Consider the following 17,110-nt stretch of genomic DNA (forward strand, 5'->3'; position numbering starts at 1 on the left):
ATTCTGAGCTGATCACTTTTAATGAAGGCATTATAAAGGAGAAAAATCTCCTGCCTTGTTTATTTCAGCAAGCTCATTCTGAGCTGTTCTGAGAATGATCACTTTTAAAAAATGCATTAAAAAGGAGAAAAATCTCCTGCCGTGTTTATTTCAGCACGCTCATTCAGTATTGCAGATGTAAGGTTAATTTGTTTTCCTGTCCAACAAGCCAGTTGTTTTAATTGGGTAAGGGCCTGTGGTGAGGCTACTCCTGGTGTAAAAAATGAGGCCAGTATAACCAAAGGCCTATTCCACAATTCTACATTATCCTTACAGTCTGAGCCTAATAGATGCACACTAGGTTTTGGACGTTGGAATTTGTGCCTGATGTTAAGCATCTATTGAATGCTTGGGGCAAACACTGTAAATTTCCCAAAATAGCATGGTCCTTCTAATGCTTTCTGAGGAATTGCAGGCCAAGCTCCATCTCCCCAAATGAGAAAAACTCCAGGAGGCAACATCCTTGCTGATTTTTGTTTTAGGGGTACAGGCCATGTCCAATTGGCACAGTGTGCCGTGGTATTGTAATACCACGAAGAAACAGGAGATATCCCAGTGCTGTCATCTCTGGGCTTTCTTGACTTCTCCATAATCAGCTCTTTATCCTTGAAGTACTCAAAGAACAAACAATAATTTCCTGGCACTGATCCCAAAATATCCAACTCCTGTGGTTCCTGACTTGTAGTATTTAAATTTTGAGTGATTGTAAATGCCTGAGCTCCTAAAGGATTTCTAGGGATTTTTTGTTTTTCACACCAATATTCTGTGATTATTCCATTTTGATTTGTACACCAATTTGATCAGGCCTTACTTAAGTTGCCATAAATTTGAGCTCTGGTCCAATTTTCGAATTCTTCCATTCAGTCTAAGGGAACTCCAACTAAACAGGTACGAAATGGATCCGAAGGTGTAGCTAGTGATAAGCAAAGAGATTCTTGCCCTGTTCTGTTAGCCCATGCAGCCCACATGTTAGCTCGCTGCTCTATATTGTATACTCCCTGCATTTCCTTTATCACTGCGCTAAGCAACATTGTTAACGTTGGCAAGACTGTTGCCGTTGTTGGCAATCATGCCTGCGCTTTGCCCAAAATGCTTTGGCCTGTTCCTATTCAAAATCACTAACATGATGTATTTGCAGTATTGTTATTCCTACTCCACATTCAGTAGCTATTATCTTGCTCCCTAGTACAATTTGGCTTATTAGAGCAATTAAAGCAAGTTTAAACTGCACCCACAGTAACAATCTTTGCTCATACATTTCTATGAAAGATACACCCTGGAGAAAACTGATATCCTCCTGAGTTATGCCCTAAAAATTTAGCTAATGCTACTCTTGGGGTAATAGTGTTAAGTGTGTGAGAGCATCTATTGCATATTAGGTTAATAGGCCTAAATTTTTGCTTTTTCTCTCTAACCACAACTAAATTATGTTCTTGACGAACTTGTCACCAAGTTTTTAAGTTACACTTTATACAATGAACCTTAAGCCATGGCTTACATGCATAACCATGCAGATAACAAGCCTTTTCCATCTGATTTTCAACCTGCGATGGAAGTGAAGGTAAATGGAGTCTGTTTACATCTAACCCATGTATACTAAGCCTATGTGGAGTTGCTTGTACTTCCTCAGCATATTCCAGCAAACTTGGTAGATATTCCTAAAGGGGGGAAGGGTATAGGGAGAGAGAGGGGGGGAAAGAGAGAGGAGCCCTCCAGAGTCAGAGATCAATCCTCATAGAGGTAGTGATCAATGCTCAGTTTATTTCAAATCTGAGGGTACATTTATATTTTAATACAGGGTTCTGCAAGGTGAGAATGCATATAACTGGTTACAAAGTCTTGTGTATAAGACTAAAGAGCTAACATATCTTTGGTCACGTAGCATAGCTTGGCAAAACTGTTAGCAGAACGTTCTGCCCCATATTTTCACATCCTTAGATCCTCCTTCACATCCCTCTTCTTGGAGTACATCTTGGCAAAACTTCTTTATATTGTTTGCCCAAGGGCAGTAGGTCTCTGCTATCAAGCACGTATGCAGGGTTGTGCAGCTTGCTTCTATCCAGTGTCTGCCCAAAATGCTCTCTACATATTCCAACTGTTGTTCAGCTGTCAGGTATTGAAGAAGTGGATTCACCGACTCTCCGCCTCTGGACACAGCATGGGTTGATGACGGTGGTTTCAGATAGGGCTTCACCCACTTGGCTGGGATCCAACAAATGCCTTTATCTGTAAGTAAGCACATATAACCTCTTCCTATTCATTTTACTGTAGCTGGTCCTTCCCACACCCCTGTTTCTGGGCTTTTGAACATGACCTGAATATCATCAGGCAATTCCTCACTTGGATTACATGTGAGGGCACGATGCACAAGTGTCGGAACTCAGGACATCCCTCTGGGAGTCCAGAGTTTCCTGGGACCCTTGCCAGGGGGCTCGGAGACCCTGGCACACAGCCCAAAACACCAGCGGGTACGATTACGAACCACGGAACAAATTGTCACCTTTACAGAAAGAGATAAAAGCCACAATAGTGTAAATAGTGTAAGAATAAAATTACAGAGTGTAAATGTAGGTTTTAGGATTTTTGGTAAAGGGGTTTCTGGGGACAAGATGGAGGGATTTGGGCATGTCTAGCCTTTCTTCCTCTTTTTCTTCCTCTTCTTCTTCCTTTTCTTTTTCCTCTTCTTCTTCCTCCTCCTCTTCCTCCTCCTCCTCTTCCTCTTCCTCTTCCTCCTCCTCCTCTTCCTCTTCCTCTTCCTCCTCCTCCTCCTCCTCCTCCTCCTTCCTCCTCCTCCTCCTCCTCCTTCCTCCTCCTTCTTCCTTCTCCTTCTTCCTCCTTCTTCCTTCTCCTTCTTCCTCCTTCTTGTCTGGTGATGCTGGCAGTTTTAGATTGGTCTACAGTAGAAACCCACGGTCTAATATAGATGATAGATATTGGAAAATAATTGTAAATATTGTACACGTAGTTTGTACTGTATAAAGATAACACCGCCCTGGGGGTGGGCGGAGTGCCTCTGACTGTCCTGCCGAACGGATCTTGGCTGGACAGGGAGAAAGAATTTTATAGATAAGATGCAATAAACAACCTTGAGACTGAAAAAATGAAAAGCCCTGACTCCTTCTTCAAGCACCGGGCTGGGAAAAGAAACTTTCCAATTTTTCTCGGGGTCACTCTGACAGCTAGAGAGAGAGACCCCGGCACACAAGAATAGGCAGATCTTCCATATCTCCTGTTGTTCTAAGGTAACTAAGCACAAAAATGGCTTTAGCTGTTTTTTCCTCAGGGGATAACCCTGTAGTTCCCCCTTTTTGTTTTTGCAGCATGCCCTTGAACATCTGATGAGCACGCTCAATAATTGCCTGATCAGTAGGATTATGAGGAATACCAGTGTCATGTTGAATACCCCATAAATTACTGAAACGCTTGAATTGTAAGGAACAGTAAGCAGGACCATTGTCAGTCTAATATGGCAAAGCAATTGTACAAATGTTTCTCAACATGACATGCTGCCTCACCTGTTAAGGGAGTAGCCCATATTACACAAGAATAGGTATCAATGCAAACATGTACAAACTTTTTCGGACCAAATTCTGCTACATGAGTTACATCCATTTGTCATAATTGCAAGGATTGAGTACCCCTAGGGTTAATGCCAGTGCCTAAACCAATGCCATCTTGTTGACAATCAGGACAGGATCGCACAATACCAGAAGCATCAGTAAAAGGAAACACCAAATTGTTTAACTAACATTTTAGCAGATTGATGAAGAGAAGCATGGGAAGTTTTAGCCTGCTGGAACTTATCAGGGTTTGGCATTGGCCAGACAGTGGCTACCAACCGATCAGCTCAAGCATTCAGACAGACCAGGGAGAGCTTGATGACTTCAAACATGAGTAATAAAGTATTCCTGCTGTTGTTGATTTAGGTTTTTAAGCAGTCAGCTTGAAAGGAATACAAATGTTTATTACTCACTGCTTAAGTACTGCTCTTTCAAGGCATTGGACACAGCCAGCTACATAAAGTGAATCAGAAACAATGTTAATGGTTTCATTATCCTAATTTTCAAAAGCTTAAATTACAGCTTTCAATTCTAATGTCTTTTACTTCTCCAAAACGACATGCTTTTTCCACACTTTGTCTTGCTGCCAAGTGCAGGCAGCCCTTTTTGACCTTTTACCTGCATCTGTAAATACTGTCTGCCCAGATACTGGACAGTCAGATCTCCAGGGTCTGTCCTCCAGATGCTGATGTCCCAATAAAGATAACACCCGGTGTCGTGGGTAAATGTTGTGAACTTTACCATCATACCCAGCCAAAGCTATCTGAAAAGAAACAGAATGTCTAATTCCCCATTTAAGATACCAGTTAGCCAATGGTACTACAATTGCATACGGTTCACGTCCCCAGATTTCCAATATTCTCCCTCTGCCCTTCATAATCAAATGAGCAAAAAATTCCAATCAAGTGGTAATAGTTCTAGACTGTTTTACAGGTAAAAACACCCATTCCAAAACAACTAAAGGATTAGCCTGAGTTTTAACCCATTGACAAATCAAGGCAAAAGGATGCTTGGCAACGTAGTCATCCTCCTTGCTCTGATTGATGATCGTCAATTGAACTGGAACATCTTCGATCAGATGATGTGCATGTCATGTAGCAACCTTATTGGCAGTGTGATCCAAGACCCGCTGTTGTCTCTTATCCAGGGTCCAGCGTTCATCTGCCCGAGATGAAGTACCTAGTAACTATATTAATGGTTCAAGTTCTGCATTAATTATCCCACAAATAGTTCTAATCAATTGAATATCTCCCACTAACTTCTGAACATCATGTTCAGTTTTAATTTCAGTGGTAATGGTGAGTTTCTGTGGTTTCACTACAAACTGATCAGTCTGCCACCTGAGATATTTCCAAGGAGCAGAATATTGCACCTTATCAGGGGCAATTTTTAATCCCATTTCCTCTAGCAAAACTGTCATAGTATTTAAAACAGTTACGAGCTTAATTGTTTTCCAGCCACTATATATCATCCATGTAGTGATTGATGATATACTCAGGGAATTGCTGCCGAACAGGTTCTAATGCCCAAGCGACATAAATTTGGCACATTGTTGGGGAGTCTTTCATGCCCTGGGGCAAACAAATCCATTCATACCTCTTGTAAGGTTCTGCCTTTTTAACAGATGGAACAGAAAATGCAAAATTACTCATGTCTTCTGGATGCAAGGGAATGGTGAAAAAACAATCTTTGAGATCAATGATCAATAGATTCCATGACTCAGGTATCATAGTATAAGATAGAAGACCTGGTTACAAGGCACCCATACTTAGCATTACTGCATTAACAAATCATGTAGCAACCTCCATTTCCCACTCTTTTTCGGGATGGCAAAAATTGGAGTGGTCCAAGGGCTAGTGGATGGGTTTATGTGCCCTTCCTCAAGCTTTTCTTGTACTAATTGTTGAATTATGGACAGCTTTTCCCTTGACAGTGGCCACTGATCAATCCACACAGGGGCATCAGTGGTCCAGCTAATTTTGAGGATTGGCTGCCCTCCAGTGGCCGCTGCTAAAAAGGCTGTTTAACAATAGTAGCTTTTAACTGACTTAACCGATCCCTGCCAAGCAAACCTAGTAAAGTACCAGGAGTTTGCATGACATAAGGCCTTGTAGATACATTCACTCCATCTGGGAAAGTAAAGGTAATTACTTCTCTGCTCATTTGAGCTGCCTGAGTCCCTCCAATACCTGCAATGCCTGAAGTAGGATCGACCAATGCTCAATTTTTTGCCCATATTGTGTTTGAAATGATGGTTACATCTGCTTCAGTGTCAGTTTTGAGTTTCTTAGTAATAGAATCACCATTAGGATGTTTCAGAGTTACCTGTTTGTCTGGTTTACCTCTTGTGATGTCCATGGCCCAATATACTTCTGGTTTACCAGTGGAACCAAAGCTTCCTGTTCCCCACTCCTTGTAGCCTGTACAGGGAACACAAGATTTAAAAGGAACAAGCTGAGCAATTTGTGAACCTTTGGGAATAGATACAGGCAGGAAAAATGTTCTAACCATAATTTTAACAACCCCTTGATAATCTGCATCAATAACGCCAGGGATTATATCCAATCCCTTTTTACTGGTAGATGATCTCCCTAACAGAAAAGCACTAAGCCCATCCCCCAAGGGTCCTTTTACATTAGTATCTATCAGGTGTACAGCAGAGTCCGTGTGATGGTAACTTCCACTGCGGTTTCCATGTCCACTCCGGCACTTCCAGAAGTTGACGATCTGATTGAGTAAAGTCCTCCTCATCCTCCATGGGAGGCTGAGCTACCCAGGCAGCTCTCTGTATTTCTTTCATTACGTGGGGAGTGGGTTCCCAAGGCCATTTCCCTGGAACCGACATTCTTTAGTATTGTGGTTATCTTTTTTGCAGATAGAACAACATTTTTTCATAGTTGCAGAGCGACACTGGCTTCTAACATGTCCAATTTTACCACATCTAAAGCACTTAATGTTCTTTCCTTCTGCTTTCTTTTGCAGCTTAGAAAGCAGTGGTTTTACTGCATCCTGTACTGCAGCAGCTACATAGGCTGCTTTTTGCCTTTCTGTAGTCCTAGCCATCAGTTCCAGCATTTCTGTGACATCAGCTCCCTTCTTTAGTGTACCCAAAATCTGCCGAGTTTTATCATTAGCATTGTCAAAAGCCAGCATATTAAACAATTGTACCTTTGTGTCAGAATCCAAATCAGGATGATCATAAATAGCTTCATGCAATCTGTATACAAATTTATCAAAATCCTCATTCCCTCCTTGGCGAATTTGTGTAAAAGACTTAGTGTGTAACCCACCTGGAAGTGCAAGGATAGCATTATAGGCATTATAGGCTAGTTGTTGGCTGATCATCAATGCTCCTAGCCTGGGTAGAGACAGTAGCCCAGAGCCCTTTGCCAAGTAACTGTTGTGCTGTTAAACCATCCAGAGGATCACCCTGCTCCCGAGGTTTTGCTGCTTCCTGGGCACACTGTTCCTCCCAGTTTTTATGGAACTTCACCTGCTGGTGGAGTGGCATTATAAGTCTTATTAGGGTATACACATCAGCTGGAATAAATGTGTTAGAGGTAAAAACATACTGCAGAAGTGACTGTGCAAGTTGGGACTTTAAACCAAATTGTGAAATTGCAGCTCTTATTAACCTCTCTAAAATCTTCCAATCGAAAGGTTCCCAAATTCTACCTGTGCAGCACCAGTTACTTCAGGAAAAGCCTCTATGTCATTTGAGAGAAAAGTCCCTTCTACTTCTGCAATAACTCCCTTTCACTTTTGTTTCTGAACTGCTTCTATTTCAGGGTCATATTCCAACTCTAATTCCACATTCTTTACAGTGTGAGAGGGAGGATTTTGTTTAATCGGCTTGGATGCTGGCTCAGAGACAAAATGAGAGGGTGGTAACTGCTTTCCTGGTTGTCTGTCTGAACCCACAATCATTGGCAAGTCCATTTTCTCAAAAGAATAGTCTCTTTGGGGATAACTGAATCCTTCTGTTGAATTACCAATTTTTGCAAATTGTCCACTAAAGATTTTAAATCCTCTTCAATAGAAGCATTATTCATAATAACATCTCCTTCCTTATCCTTTATAGCATGTTTAGTTTCTAAGTTACCATTATCAACAGTTTTTTCACTCCGAATACAACTGTCCTTTGTTCTGCAGGCTAACCCCCATGAAGAGGCAGCGGCTTCCTCATTCCTGCTTTGAGTTGAAGGAGCAGTCAGTGTGATGCTTAATTCTGAGCTGAGGGGTTGCGGGCTATGTGAGGGAATAGTAAGGTCGTAGAAAACAGTGGCTGAACTGAAGATACCGAAAATGCCTGAGGCTTTTCTGACTCAGAGGCAAGGGCTGCGCAAGTTGCAGCAGCAGCTTTCCTCTCTGCCTTTAAAGTCTGCAGTACCTCTATGATAGTTTTCCACAAAGTAGCATACTTAGACACCTCTTTTGCCTCTTTCCCCCTGGATGCAATGCAGTCCCACAACATCCACCCTACAGCTTCCCATGTCGAAATCTCAAAAGCAACCTGTGCTCCTGCTATGAGATTATGATCCCAAGCCCAGTGTAATAGTCTCTTCAAATTGGAAGCATCATACTTTTGTTCTCTCTTAGAGAGGATATGTTGGAGGAGTTTCTGAACACCTTTCCCATCTCCTCCCCGGCTGCTCACCTTGATCAGGGCGAGATTCAAGTTGTCTACGATCAGAGCTCCAGTAACCTTTTCCTCTCACTGGGGCAGTGAGGATACTTTTGAATGGATTCTCCACTCCTCGAAGGCTAGCTCTGATCTTCTGCACAGAAGCCAAATTGCCGTCCTTGAGTCCCTCTCGTGCTATGACACTGGGGGTGCCCACATTCTCCACCAAAGGTGCAGGGTGCGGAGGTTCAGGGACATCACGCCATAACCAATATGATCCAGTGAAGCCAAATTTATTATGCCTAAAAAGACTATATTTATAATAATTATCTACTGTCCATGCATTTCTAGCTAATATATGATTGGCTAATCCTAGCTGTTCACACATCTAAAATATAATGCTGATTGGATCATCTAATTTTTCACACAGCTTGCTGTGGTCGTCTAGTCCACTCATGACTTCTCTTTTTTCTCACTTTCCCAAGCTCGCTGACACACTTGCTGAGTCCTAATGACTCTTCTTGTATCTTTTTCAAGGATATACCAACCCCATTTCTGAATATTTTCATTATTCATTGTTTGTGAACGTGTCCATTGTCCATTATTACAAGCAGGCTGGATTGTGCATCAGCTCAATGTGGCCATTGTCTTGCAAAAACTCCTCCACCTGCAAAAACTCCTCAAAAAGGAGGAACCTCAACTTCTACTTTATGAAGTGCTTGTCCACTGCTGTTGCTGCTTCACGTGTTTTCGGGGGGGGGGTCTCCTGCCATTTGAGTTGCCCTCCATGGGTGGTGTGCTCTCCTAATTTGAGCTAACAGTTCTGCAAAGTTTAGTACAGCAGTGATTGTAGATGTGGTACTGGTGTTCATAAGCCACAACTGTCTGTTAGGCTCTTTCATGAGCCAGACCCTAAGACTGGCTCAGTTGGTCTGAGCATAGTGCTCATAACACCACAGTTGTTGGTTCAATCTGTGTATGGCCCATCCACTTAACAGCTGGACTTGATGATCTTTGTGGGTCCCTTTCAACTCAGAATATTCTGTGATCTGTGACATAGTGGCAATGCCAACAGCAAACATTGGCTAAACATTGGCAAGTTCTGTGAGACTGGAGTGTGTTAAAATGATCACTGGCCACTATCTCAGGAGAGATAGGAGTGTGACTGAGTGATAGTACCTTTTTTCTTTTAATCTGTCACCACCCCATCAATGCCCAAGCACACAGATGCTTACATTGTGGCTGTTAGGCTTGCAGTATTGGGTACTTCAGCTCTTAGTGGGGCCAAATCGGCCGGAACTTCAGAAATTCCACTGCTCCCTGCAGCAAAAATCCAGCATGGGGACACACTAGCAGTCTTTGGATCAGGGAGCGCAGGTGCCATGTGGAGTCAGCACAGTCTCTGGACTCCTTTTAGGGTTTGGGCTAATGTTCAAACATTAACATTGACTCACTGCCATCAGGCAGACAACAGATTTAAACATTCAAAACATCAAAACCCTAAATATTGTCATTGTGATCTTCGATTGCAAAGCTAGTAGTCAATATCCACTTCTCATCCAGGACCCATAAATTAACCTTAGCAGCTTGACAGATAACATTTTCTCCACTTACTAAAGTGATTTTAACTCAGCGTCTGGGTCATACACCCGGGTTCTTGGCATCCTGCTTCATTAGTGCTCAATGCTGTGCCCCTGTATCTATTAGAAATGTAATTAATCATTGACAAGAACCAACTGGAATCTGGATGTATGGGTCATTAGTACGTATGTATTGATAGGGTTCCACTTGTTGCATTTCAGTCTCACTCGGCTTGTGCCTGGAATGCTTTTGCAAATCAGGCACCTGAATGGACTCTGGCACAATACAGAGTGAAATGGTAGCTTGTTTAAGCATTACCTTTGCTGTTTCTTGCAGTTTTCATCTTCCTCCTTTCCTTCCTGGAACTCTTTCAGCAATCGTTCAATTCTCAGTAACAGGGATAAATAAGGTTTCCTCTCTCAGGTATTGTTTCTTTCTTCTATAATTTTCCTATTCAAATTCTAAACTAATTGTCTTTCCCTACACTCTGCTGAAGCAAGTAGAGTCCCAAGATGATCTTTCTTAGTCATAGGTTTATCCACTTGAATTCTCAGCTTTTCTCCCGTCTCCATCTCAGAAGCCAGTGGTGACTTTGATACCTCAATTTCTGTGTAAGTCTTATTTTTCGTGATCTTCCTTAAATGTTTGCAGCTGCCAGCCCCCAGCTCACTGAGGATGGCAAAAGTTGTTTCTAAGACTCTAATTAATAACATTAGCCTGTGAGGCCATGGTAATGATAGGTCTCCCAGGAGTTCCAACTCCCACATTAACATCTTTATCCTGCTTGTGGCAAAAGCAGGATTTCCCCAGGCACTCCATTCCAGGCACTACATTCTCCAGAACAGCAGTGGATAATTTATCACTTCCCAAGAAATTCCTTTTCCTGAGTATCATGGTTTGAGCTTGGCCCAATGCCAGTGCTTTCAGTGGAATACTTTTTTCCTTGGTATCTACTGTGAGATGTGATCAGAGACAGAGCAGAGCAGGCTCTAACTTAAGATTGAAAGAAAAAAGAACTTTATTAACTTAAAACTACAAGGAAAAACACACAGAACACAGGATGAAAACTTTCTAAATTTCCTCCTCCTCCCCCCCCCCAATTTCTAATTCCGTTACTACCTTTTAGATCACTCACTCTCAGTCCATCACCACTCTTTAGATAATCAATTCCTCGAGAAGCGAGGAGTCTCTCTTGCACTACAGACTTCTCCAGGAAACAGTCGAAACTTCTCATGTTTCCGTGTCATGTGTGGCACCGCCCGGAGAACATTTTGCTATCGTGACTTCTTTCTATGTCTAGTGCTCTCACCACTGCACATGGACCAGAGCTTCTAAGGTTTTTCTTTTTAAGGATGCTTTATCTAGTTCTAAAAAGAGCACAGTCCCTCTCCTTTTGGGACACCTGTCCTCTTCAAATTTAACTTTTTGGGGCTGAGGGGTCTCTTGAACAGAGATCATCCTCTTCTTCTTCTTCTTTGAAGACGGAGGGCACCACCACCACTTTCTTCACTTGTCGTCTCTGTTCACACACTTTCACATCACCACACTCTCTTGGTTCTGAGCCATTGCCTCTTCTTAGAATGCAGTCTCTGTGTCACAGGAACTCAAGGGTTCTGTCATGGCTATCTAAGAAAAGTCCAGCCAAATGCCACTCCATCATCTCTTCTCACCTAGGATTCTTCTCAACTTCTCTCAATCTCATCAACTTCAGGAGGAATCAGCATTTGCAAGGTTTCCATCATCCCAAGAAGTGTTAAAAGTACCAGGCTCTGCTGGTTTGGTTCATGAACTCCCACGGCTGGCTGCCTTGCTGGGCACCCCCCCCTTCTCCTTCATACCGGCAGCGCTATCACAGGCACAGGCTGCTTTCTCTCTCTCTCTCTCTCCGGGGGAGGGGGGGAAATGGGGGATGGCTGCCCAACGCCCTCACAGTGCTTCTCCACCCTTCAGTCCAGGCTTGGCCTACCTCTCTCCGGCCGCATGGCTCCCCTCCCCCCACAGCTGGGAGCCGGGCAGGGAAAGGTCAGCTCTCTTCCAGGACCTGGAACCCAAAAGGGAGTTTCCCCTGGGAGTTCACAGCTTTTAACCCCCTGTGTTCTCAGAGGCGTATCCGTGCCCTCAGTGGACAAACCAGGCGCCAATATTAAAATCTGAACACCGATTGCCGTGACCACACCATCCCAAAAAAAAAACCTCATTTCCTCTCAAACCATGACACCCAGGCACTCCATTCCAGGCACTACATTCTCCAGAACAGCAGTGGATAATTTATCACTTCCCAAGAAATTCCTTTCTGCAAGCCTTTCACTCAAACTGCATTCCATCTTGCACTAGGACCCTGCTGCTCCTTTTTGGGCAGTCTGCTTCCTTGGTGCAATTCCAATCTCCTGATTGTTGTTCTGTTTACTCATTGTTAAGTGAAACCGATTCTTCTGCCATAGCTAATTAGCCCTAAAGATCTCTTTCCCCACAATAAGGGTCTTTTCCCTTGGCTTCCTTTCTGTGGGGTTAACACTTGCTTCAAGTGATCCTGAAATTCTGCTGCAGTGTTTTATCACATCCAGCAAAACTCTAACCATGGCAGCCACATTCTTGGTTAACCAGTGATGTAGGTGAGGGCTGTCCTGGAACATTTGTCATTCATCATTTGCAAAAACACTGCCTTCTGTACACTTTCTGTCCCACGATCTATTGTTGGGGTCTTGATCCTAAGCAAATCACTCCTCTCTAATGGATTCAACCTCCTGCTCAATGGGTGGCACTCTGAGTTCAAGACCACAGTTTTCTCTGGTCACTCACCATTAAAAATACTTCAGGCCTCCAGAAGCCTTGGGCCTCTGCCTCAGACAAATAATTTAATCTCTCCCTGCCAGAGGCACTCTCCAAACATATCCAGTTTCTGATTACTATGTAAGTCTGCTACACTTTTCCTTGAACTTTGCTGTCTTGGCTGCTGTGTACCACACTGTTTTAGTAACAGTGTGGATACACTGACTATCATAGAAGGTTTCATCCTTAATTTGGGGTTTTAATGAGGTGATTTCCTCATTATCAGATGTACTGCTGCTTATCAGGTCCTTAGAGCGTCAAAGAAATTTTCTGTCCTGTCCACAATTTATGTTGCTAACTTTCTTTGAAAGTTCAGTAACAAAAATATTCCCCACCAAACTCAGCACCAGCCTGTCTGGGGAAAAGAGAGGGTTGAGAGACCCCAAAACTGGAGGTATCCCAAACCAAGTGGGTGGGGGCTAGGCTCAGATTTTAGGGGGATATTTGGGGTCCCTGAGGTTTGGGGGACTCAGAGGGAACCCCAAGGATGGCAGGGATGGGCAGGTTTAAGGGAATTTGGTGTCCCAGGGTAGGTTTTGGGTGCTGAGGCTCGGGAGGGGTCTCCAAGGCATGGGGGGGGGGGGGGGGTGTTGGGGGTCCCAGGACAGGGTTGGGCAGGTCCATTCTGGGGTCCCTCCTGTGCCCTCAGGTGCAGGCCCCACCCCTCCCCACTCAGCAGCACCCCGAGTAGCATCAGCAGGAACAGCAGTCTGGAAGTGCCCAGAACCCCCATTGCCCCCCCCAAGCCCCACCCCATAGAGGGGACCCCGTTGAAGCCCCACCCCCAGAGCTCCACCCATGGACAGGAGACCTCCAGAGCCCCACCCTCATGGGGTACTAAGGCCCGCCCCCCACAGACATCCCTACCCACGTTCAAGGCACCTGTAAGCACTGCCCCAAAGCCCTGACCTCTGCTCAAAAAGCGAATCCCCTAAGTGCCACCCCCTAGACGACCCCCCACCACCACTATACATAGAACCCATTAGACCCCAAAACCTTCCTGGCCCCCCATCCCACGTGCCCTCACCTAAAATACTGTCAGAGGCCCTCTCCCTGTGGGTTCTCCTCCCCTCCAGAGTTCCTCCCCGCGGTGCCTCACCTCCAAACCCCCTCCATCCTCCCCAGCATCAGCACCTAGGGGTCACAAACATTTATTGGGGTACAGCAGAACTGGGAGGGCCTCCACTAGGGTGGAGGTTCTGGGTAGGTTTCCCTGGGACTGGCATACTGGTGATGGGAGTTCCAGGGAGATCATGGGTAGGGGTCCTCAATAATCTCAGGGGTGCCGGACTAAGGAAGGGGACCTCTACCCTGGGATGGGTCCCTGAAGGGGTTGTTGGGGATCCTGAGGTGGGGGAGTCTATGGGGTGGGTCCATGTGGGGGATTTGGGGGACCCCATGGTGGGGGAGTCTCAGCATGATGGTCCCATAGGAGGTCCCAGTAAGATTATGGGTGTGAGATTGTCAGGACAGACCCCCAGGGGGTCCTCATTCAGGTGCCCCCTGCCTCAGGTCCCCGCAGGCGCCGGGCCAGCTGCAGATCCTTGGGGAACAGGGTGACTCGGCGGGCGTGGAGTGAGCACAGGTAAGCATCTTCCAGCAACCGCACCATGAAGGCCTCTGCTGCCTGTGTCCCAAAACCTGAGGGAAGGTCCCCAAAGCCCCCAGCATGCCCCAACCCCCACACCTCCCCCCGGAGCCAGAGACCCTCCCCAAACACACACCCAGAGGGCAGGGTCCCTCCAAACCCACCCATGGGTGACCGAATCACCTTGTGCCTGTAAATGTGTTAGGGGGGGATCAACACCAAGTGACCCATCCTCAATCCCCGACAGACCCCAGGAATAAGGGACCCCCCCGCCCCCCCACCCAGAGACCCTCTCAACATCCATGGAACCCTGTCCCCGAACCCATAGACCCTCCCCCAGCCAATGGAAACCCTCCTAGACTCCCCATCAGCTCCCATCACATACACTCAACAAACCTCTCAGCCTCATCCAAGCATCCAAAGAGACCTTCCTGGACCTCCCCAGCCCCCCAGAGACACCCCTAGCACCCACAGATACCCAACCCCCATGGAAACCTTCTCAGCACCCATGAGATCCCCCTCAGCCCCTTCCCCACCCCCCTAGGTCCCTGGATCCCTCTGCAGGACCCATAGGACCTCTCCAGCCCCTCTGTGACCCCCCCTCCACCACACCTGGGTCCCCCAAGCCCTACCTCCTGCAGTGCCATCAGGGCCATTTGCTGCCAGCGGTAATCAACCCCACGCGTGAAGAGTAGGCAGATCTCCCGCACCTGCAGCAGGGAGGGCACAGGGAGGAGAGCACATGGGGGCAGCAAAGTCACAGGGAGTGCGGGGACATTGGGACAACATGGAGGGGATATGGGGGCATTGGGGACATCCGGGCTGGGCCACCACCATGGCGACACCCTGGAGACGTGGAGACACTTTGGGGACACCCCAGGGAGAGGAACATTGGGGACAGGAACACCTGGGGATACACTGGGGAGTGGGGATGTGGGAACATCATGATGGGGACACCCTGGGATCTCCCAGGTGGGAGGCAGGGGAGAAGCACCACTCCGGGAACATCTTGGGAACACCCTCAGCCATGGGAACACGGGGACACCCCGATGGAACGGGGGGGGGACAGTGCCAGTATGGCAGGAGGGGCACAGGGAACACTCAATCCATGCAGCCTCTGAAGGCAGCAGGACACAAGGATGTCTGGAACCACAGAATGACATTGGGGGAAATGCAAGGATGGTGGGGGAGGACAGGCCCACCATGTCATGAGGATGGGGAGGACAAGGATATGGGGAGGGCTGAAACAGGGTTGAGGGGGGCCCTGGGGGGAAAAGGGATAGTCTTGAGGAGTCCCAAGGGGTGCTCTGGGGTTCTAGAGGGTAACTTGGTGGGTCTGTAGAGGGTTGGAAAATCCCGGTGGGTTTTTGGGATGCGGTCCAAGGGGAGACTGGAGGGTGCCAGGTTGGATTTGGGGTTGGATTTGAAGGGGTCCTAGGGATTGTTTGAAGGGTTCCAGTGGGTATTTGGGAGAGTTCTATGGGGAGCTGAAGGGTCCCAGAGTGGATTTGAAGGCTCTGGGGGAAGTTGCAGGGTCTGAGAGGGTTGATCTGGGGTGTTCTAGATTTGGAGATCCCAGGAGAGGGGATCCAGAGTGGTTTGGAAGATCCCAATGTTGGAGGTTCTGGGGTGAAATTGGGGGGGTCCTGGAGGGGTTTGGGGGTCCCAAAGTAGATTTTATGGGTATCTGAGAGGATCTGTGTGGTCTCAGGGGAGTTTGTGAGTCCATGGGGGGTGCTGGGAAGATTCTGTGAGGGAAATCGGAGTGTCTGGGGATTTTAGGGATGTGGGGGATTCTCACCAGGCGAGCAAAGGGGCCGCGGCGCAGCAGCAGGCGGGTGCTGTTCTGGTACTTGCGGATTTCCTGCAATGCCCGCTGACCTGGGCGGCGCCCTGCGGGGGCATCAGATAGAAGTCTGTGGGGGCTTTACGGGATCTATTTAGCCTGGGCTGCACAGATGGGGGGCTCTGAAAGAACGTGGGGGGTACAGGAGATCTATAGGACTGGCAGAACACAGGGGATCTATTGGGGAGGGGCTATAGGCGTCGGGGGGGCAGGGGGAAGCTGTGGGGGTTATAAGGGATCTGTAAGGTCTGGGGGGACATTCATTGTGGGTATAAAGGATCTATAGGGAGCTACAGTGATAGCCGATATAGGGAAGTTATAGGGGACAGGGAGAATGGGGGTCGGGGGAGAGTGAGGGGACTGTAGGTGATGGAAGCATATAGTGGTATATAGAGCACAGGCTGGGGGCGGAGGACAACAATAGGAGGAGTCCATAGGAGTGCTCTAGAGGGGGGCCTGAAAGGGGCTCGATGTGGGAGGTCCATAAAGGGTGTCTGTAAGAGGAATCCCCCTCCCCTCACTCACTGCGTGCCCGCGGCCGGGGCGATGGGCGGGCTGGGGAACCCCGGAGCCGCCGGGGAGTGGGTTTGGGGCGGGGCATTTTGGGGCCGAGTCCACCGCAGGGTCAGGGCGAGTTCAGAAGGGAAGCCGGTGGCTGGGGAAGGGAGAGTCAGGGCGAACTCAGGTGTCCGGGGCCCCCTCGCCACTCCCGGGATCCACCGCGCCGCGTCGTTCAAATCCCCCGCCGCGCCGGTCGTGACGTCACTTCCCTCCGAGCGCCAATCGGGGCGCGCGACCGCTCTGCGCCGCTGGGCTCCGCGACTCGATGGTGCCGCGTCCGCCGAGGGTTCATTAGCATAACTCTGCATGGCCCCGCCCCCAGGCACCCCGTGCCTTGGTGTTCTCAGGGTAGTCTCAGTTATCGTCCCCGTGCGGTGCCAGTACGGGCTCTCTAATGGTCCTAGTGTGGTTCCCGTGGCTCCCGGTCATCTGCATGGTTCCATTTACTCCCAGAATGATCCCAGTATGATTCCAGTCCCCTG

At 47.3% G+C, this 17,110-nt stretch overlaps 1 protein-coding gene across 2 annotated transcripts; it reads right to left on the reverse strand.

Moving 5' to 3' along the window:
* Positions 1-13,768: 13,768 nt before the first annotated feature.
* On the reverse strand, positions 13,769-16,859 carry CENPA (centromere protein A). Of its 2 annotated transcripts, none has more exons than XM_050987628.1 (4): positions 16,593-16,859; positions 16,023-16,114; positions 14,854-14,931; positions 13,769-14,274 (listed from the first exon to the last, which is right to left on the reverse strand). In XM_050987628.1, exons 1-4 carry the CDS (start codon positions 16,666-16,668, stop codon positions 14,122-14,124), a joined length of 399 nt encoding a protein of 132 aa, XP_050843585.1. In that variant the 5' UTR covers positions 16,669-16,859; the 3' UTR covers positions 13,769-14,121. The 2 variants fall into 2 exon arrangements, with proteins under 2 accessions (XP_050843585.1, XP_050843586.1); XM_050987629.1 differs by having other exon boundaries at positions 13,769-14,260; positions 16,593-16,858.
* Between the last annotated feature and the right edge of the window lie 251 nt (positions 16,860-17,110).

Source organism: Serinus canaria, assembly GCF_022539315.1.
Source record: "Serinus canaria isolate serCan28SL12 chromosome 7 unlocalized genomic scaffold, serCan2020 HiC_scaffold_29, whole genome shotgun sequence".
Taxonomy (NCBI): Eukaryota; Metazoa; Chordata; class Aves; order Passeriformes; family Fringillidae; genus Serinus; species Serinus canaria.

Coding starts and splice junctions, on each gene's coding strand:
- CENPA (XM_050987628.1), bottom strand. CDS start 16,668: ATGCCCCGCCCCAAACCCACTCCCCGGCGGCTCCGGGGTTCCCCAGCC. Junction 16,115..16,592: donor GCCCCGGCCGCGGGCACGCA/GTGAGTGAGGGG, acceptor ATGCCCCCGCAG/GGCGCCGCCCAGGTCAGCGG. Junction 14,932..16,022: donor GCGGCCCCTTTGCTCGCCTG/GTGAGAATCCCC, acceptor TCCCTGCTGCAG/GTGCGGGAGATCTGCCTACT.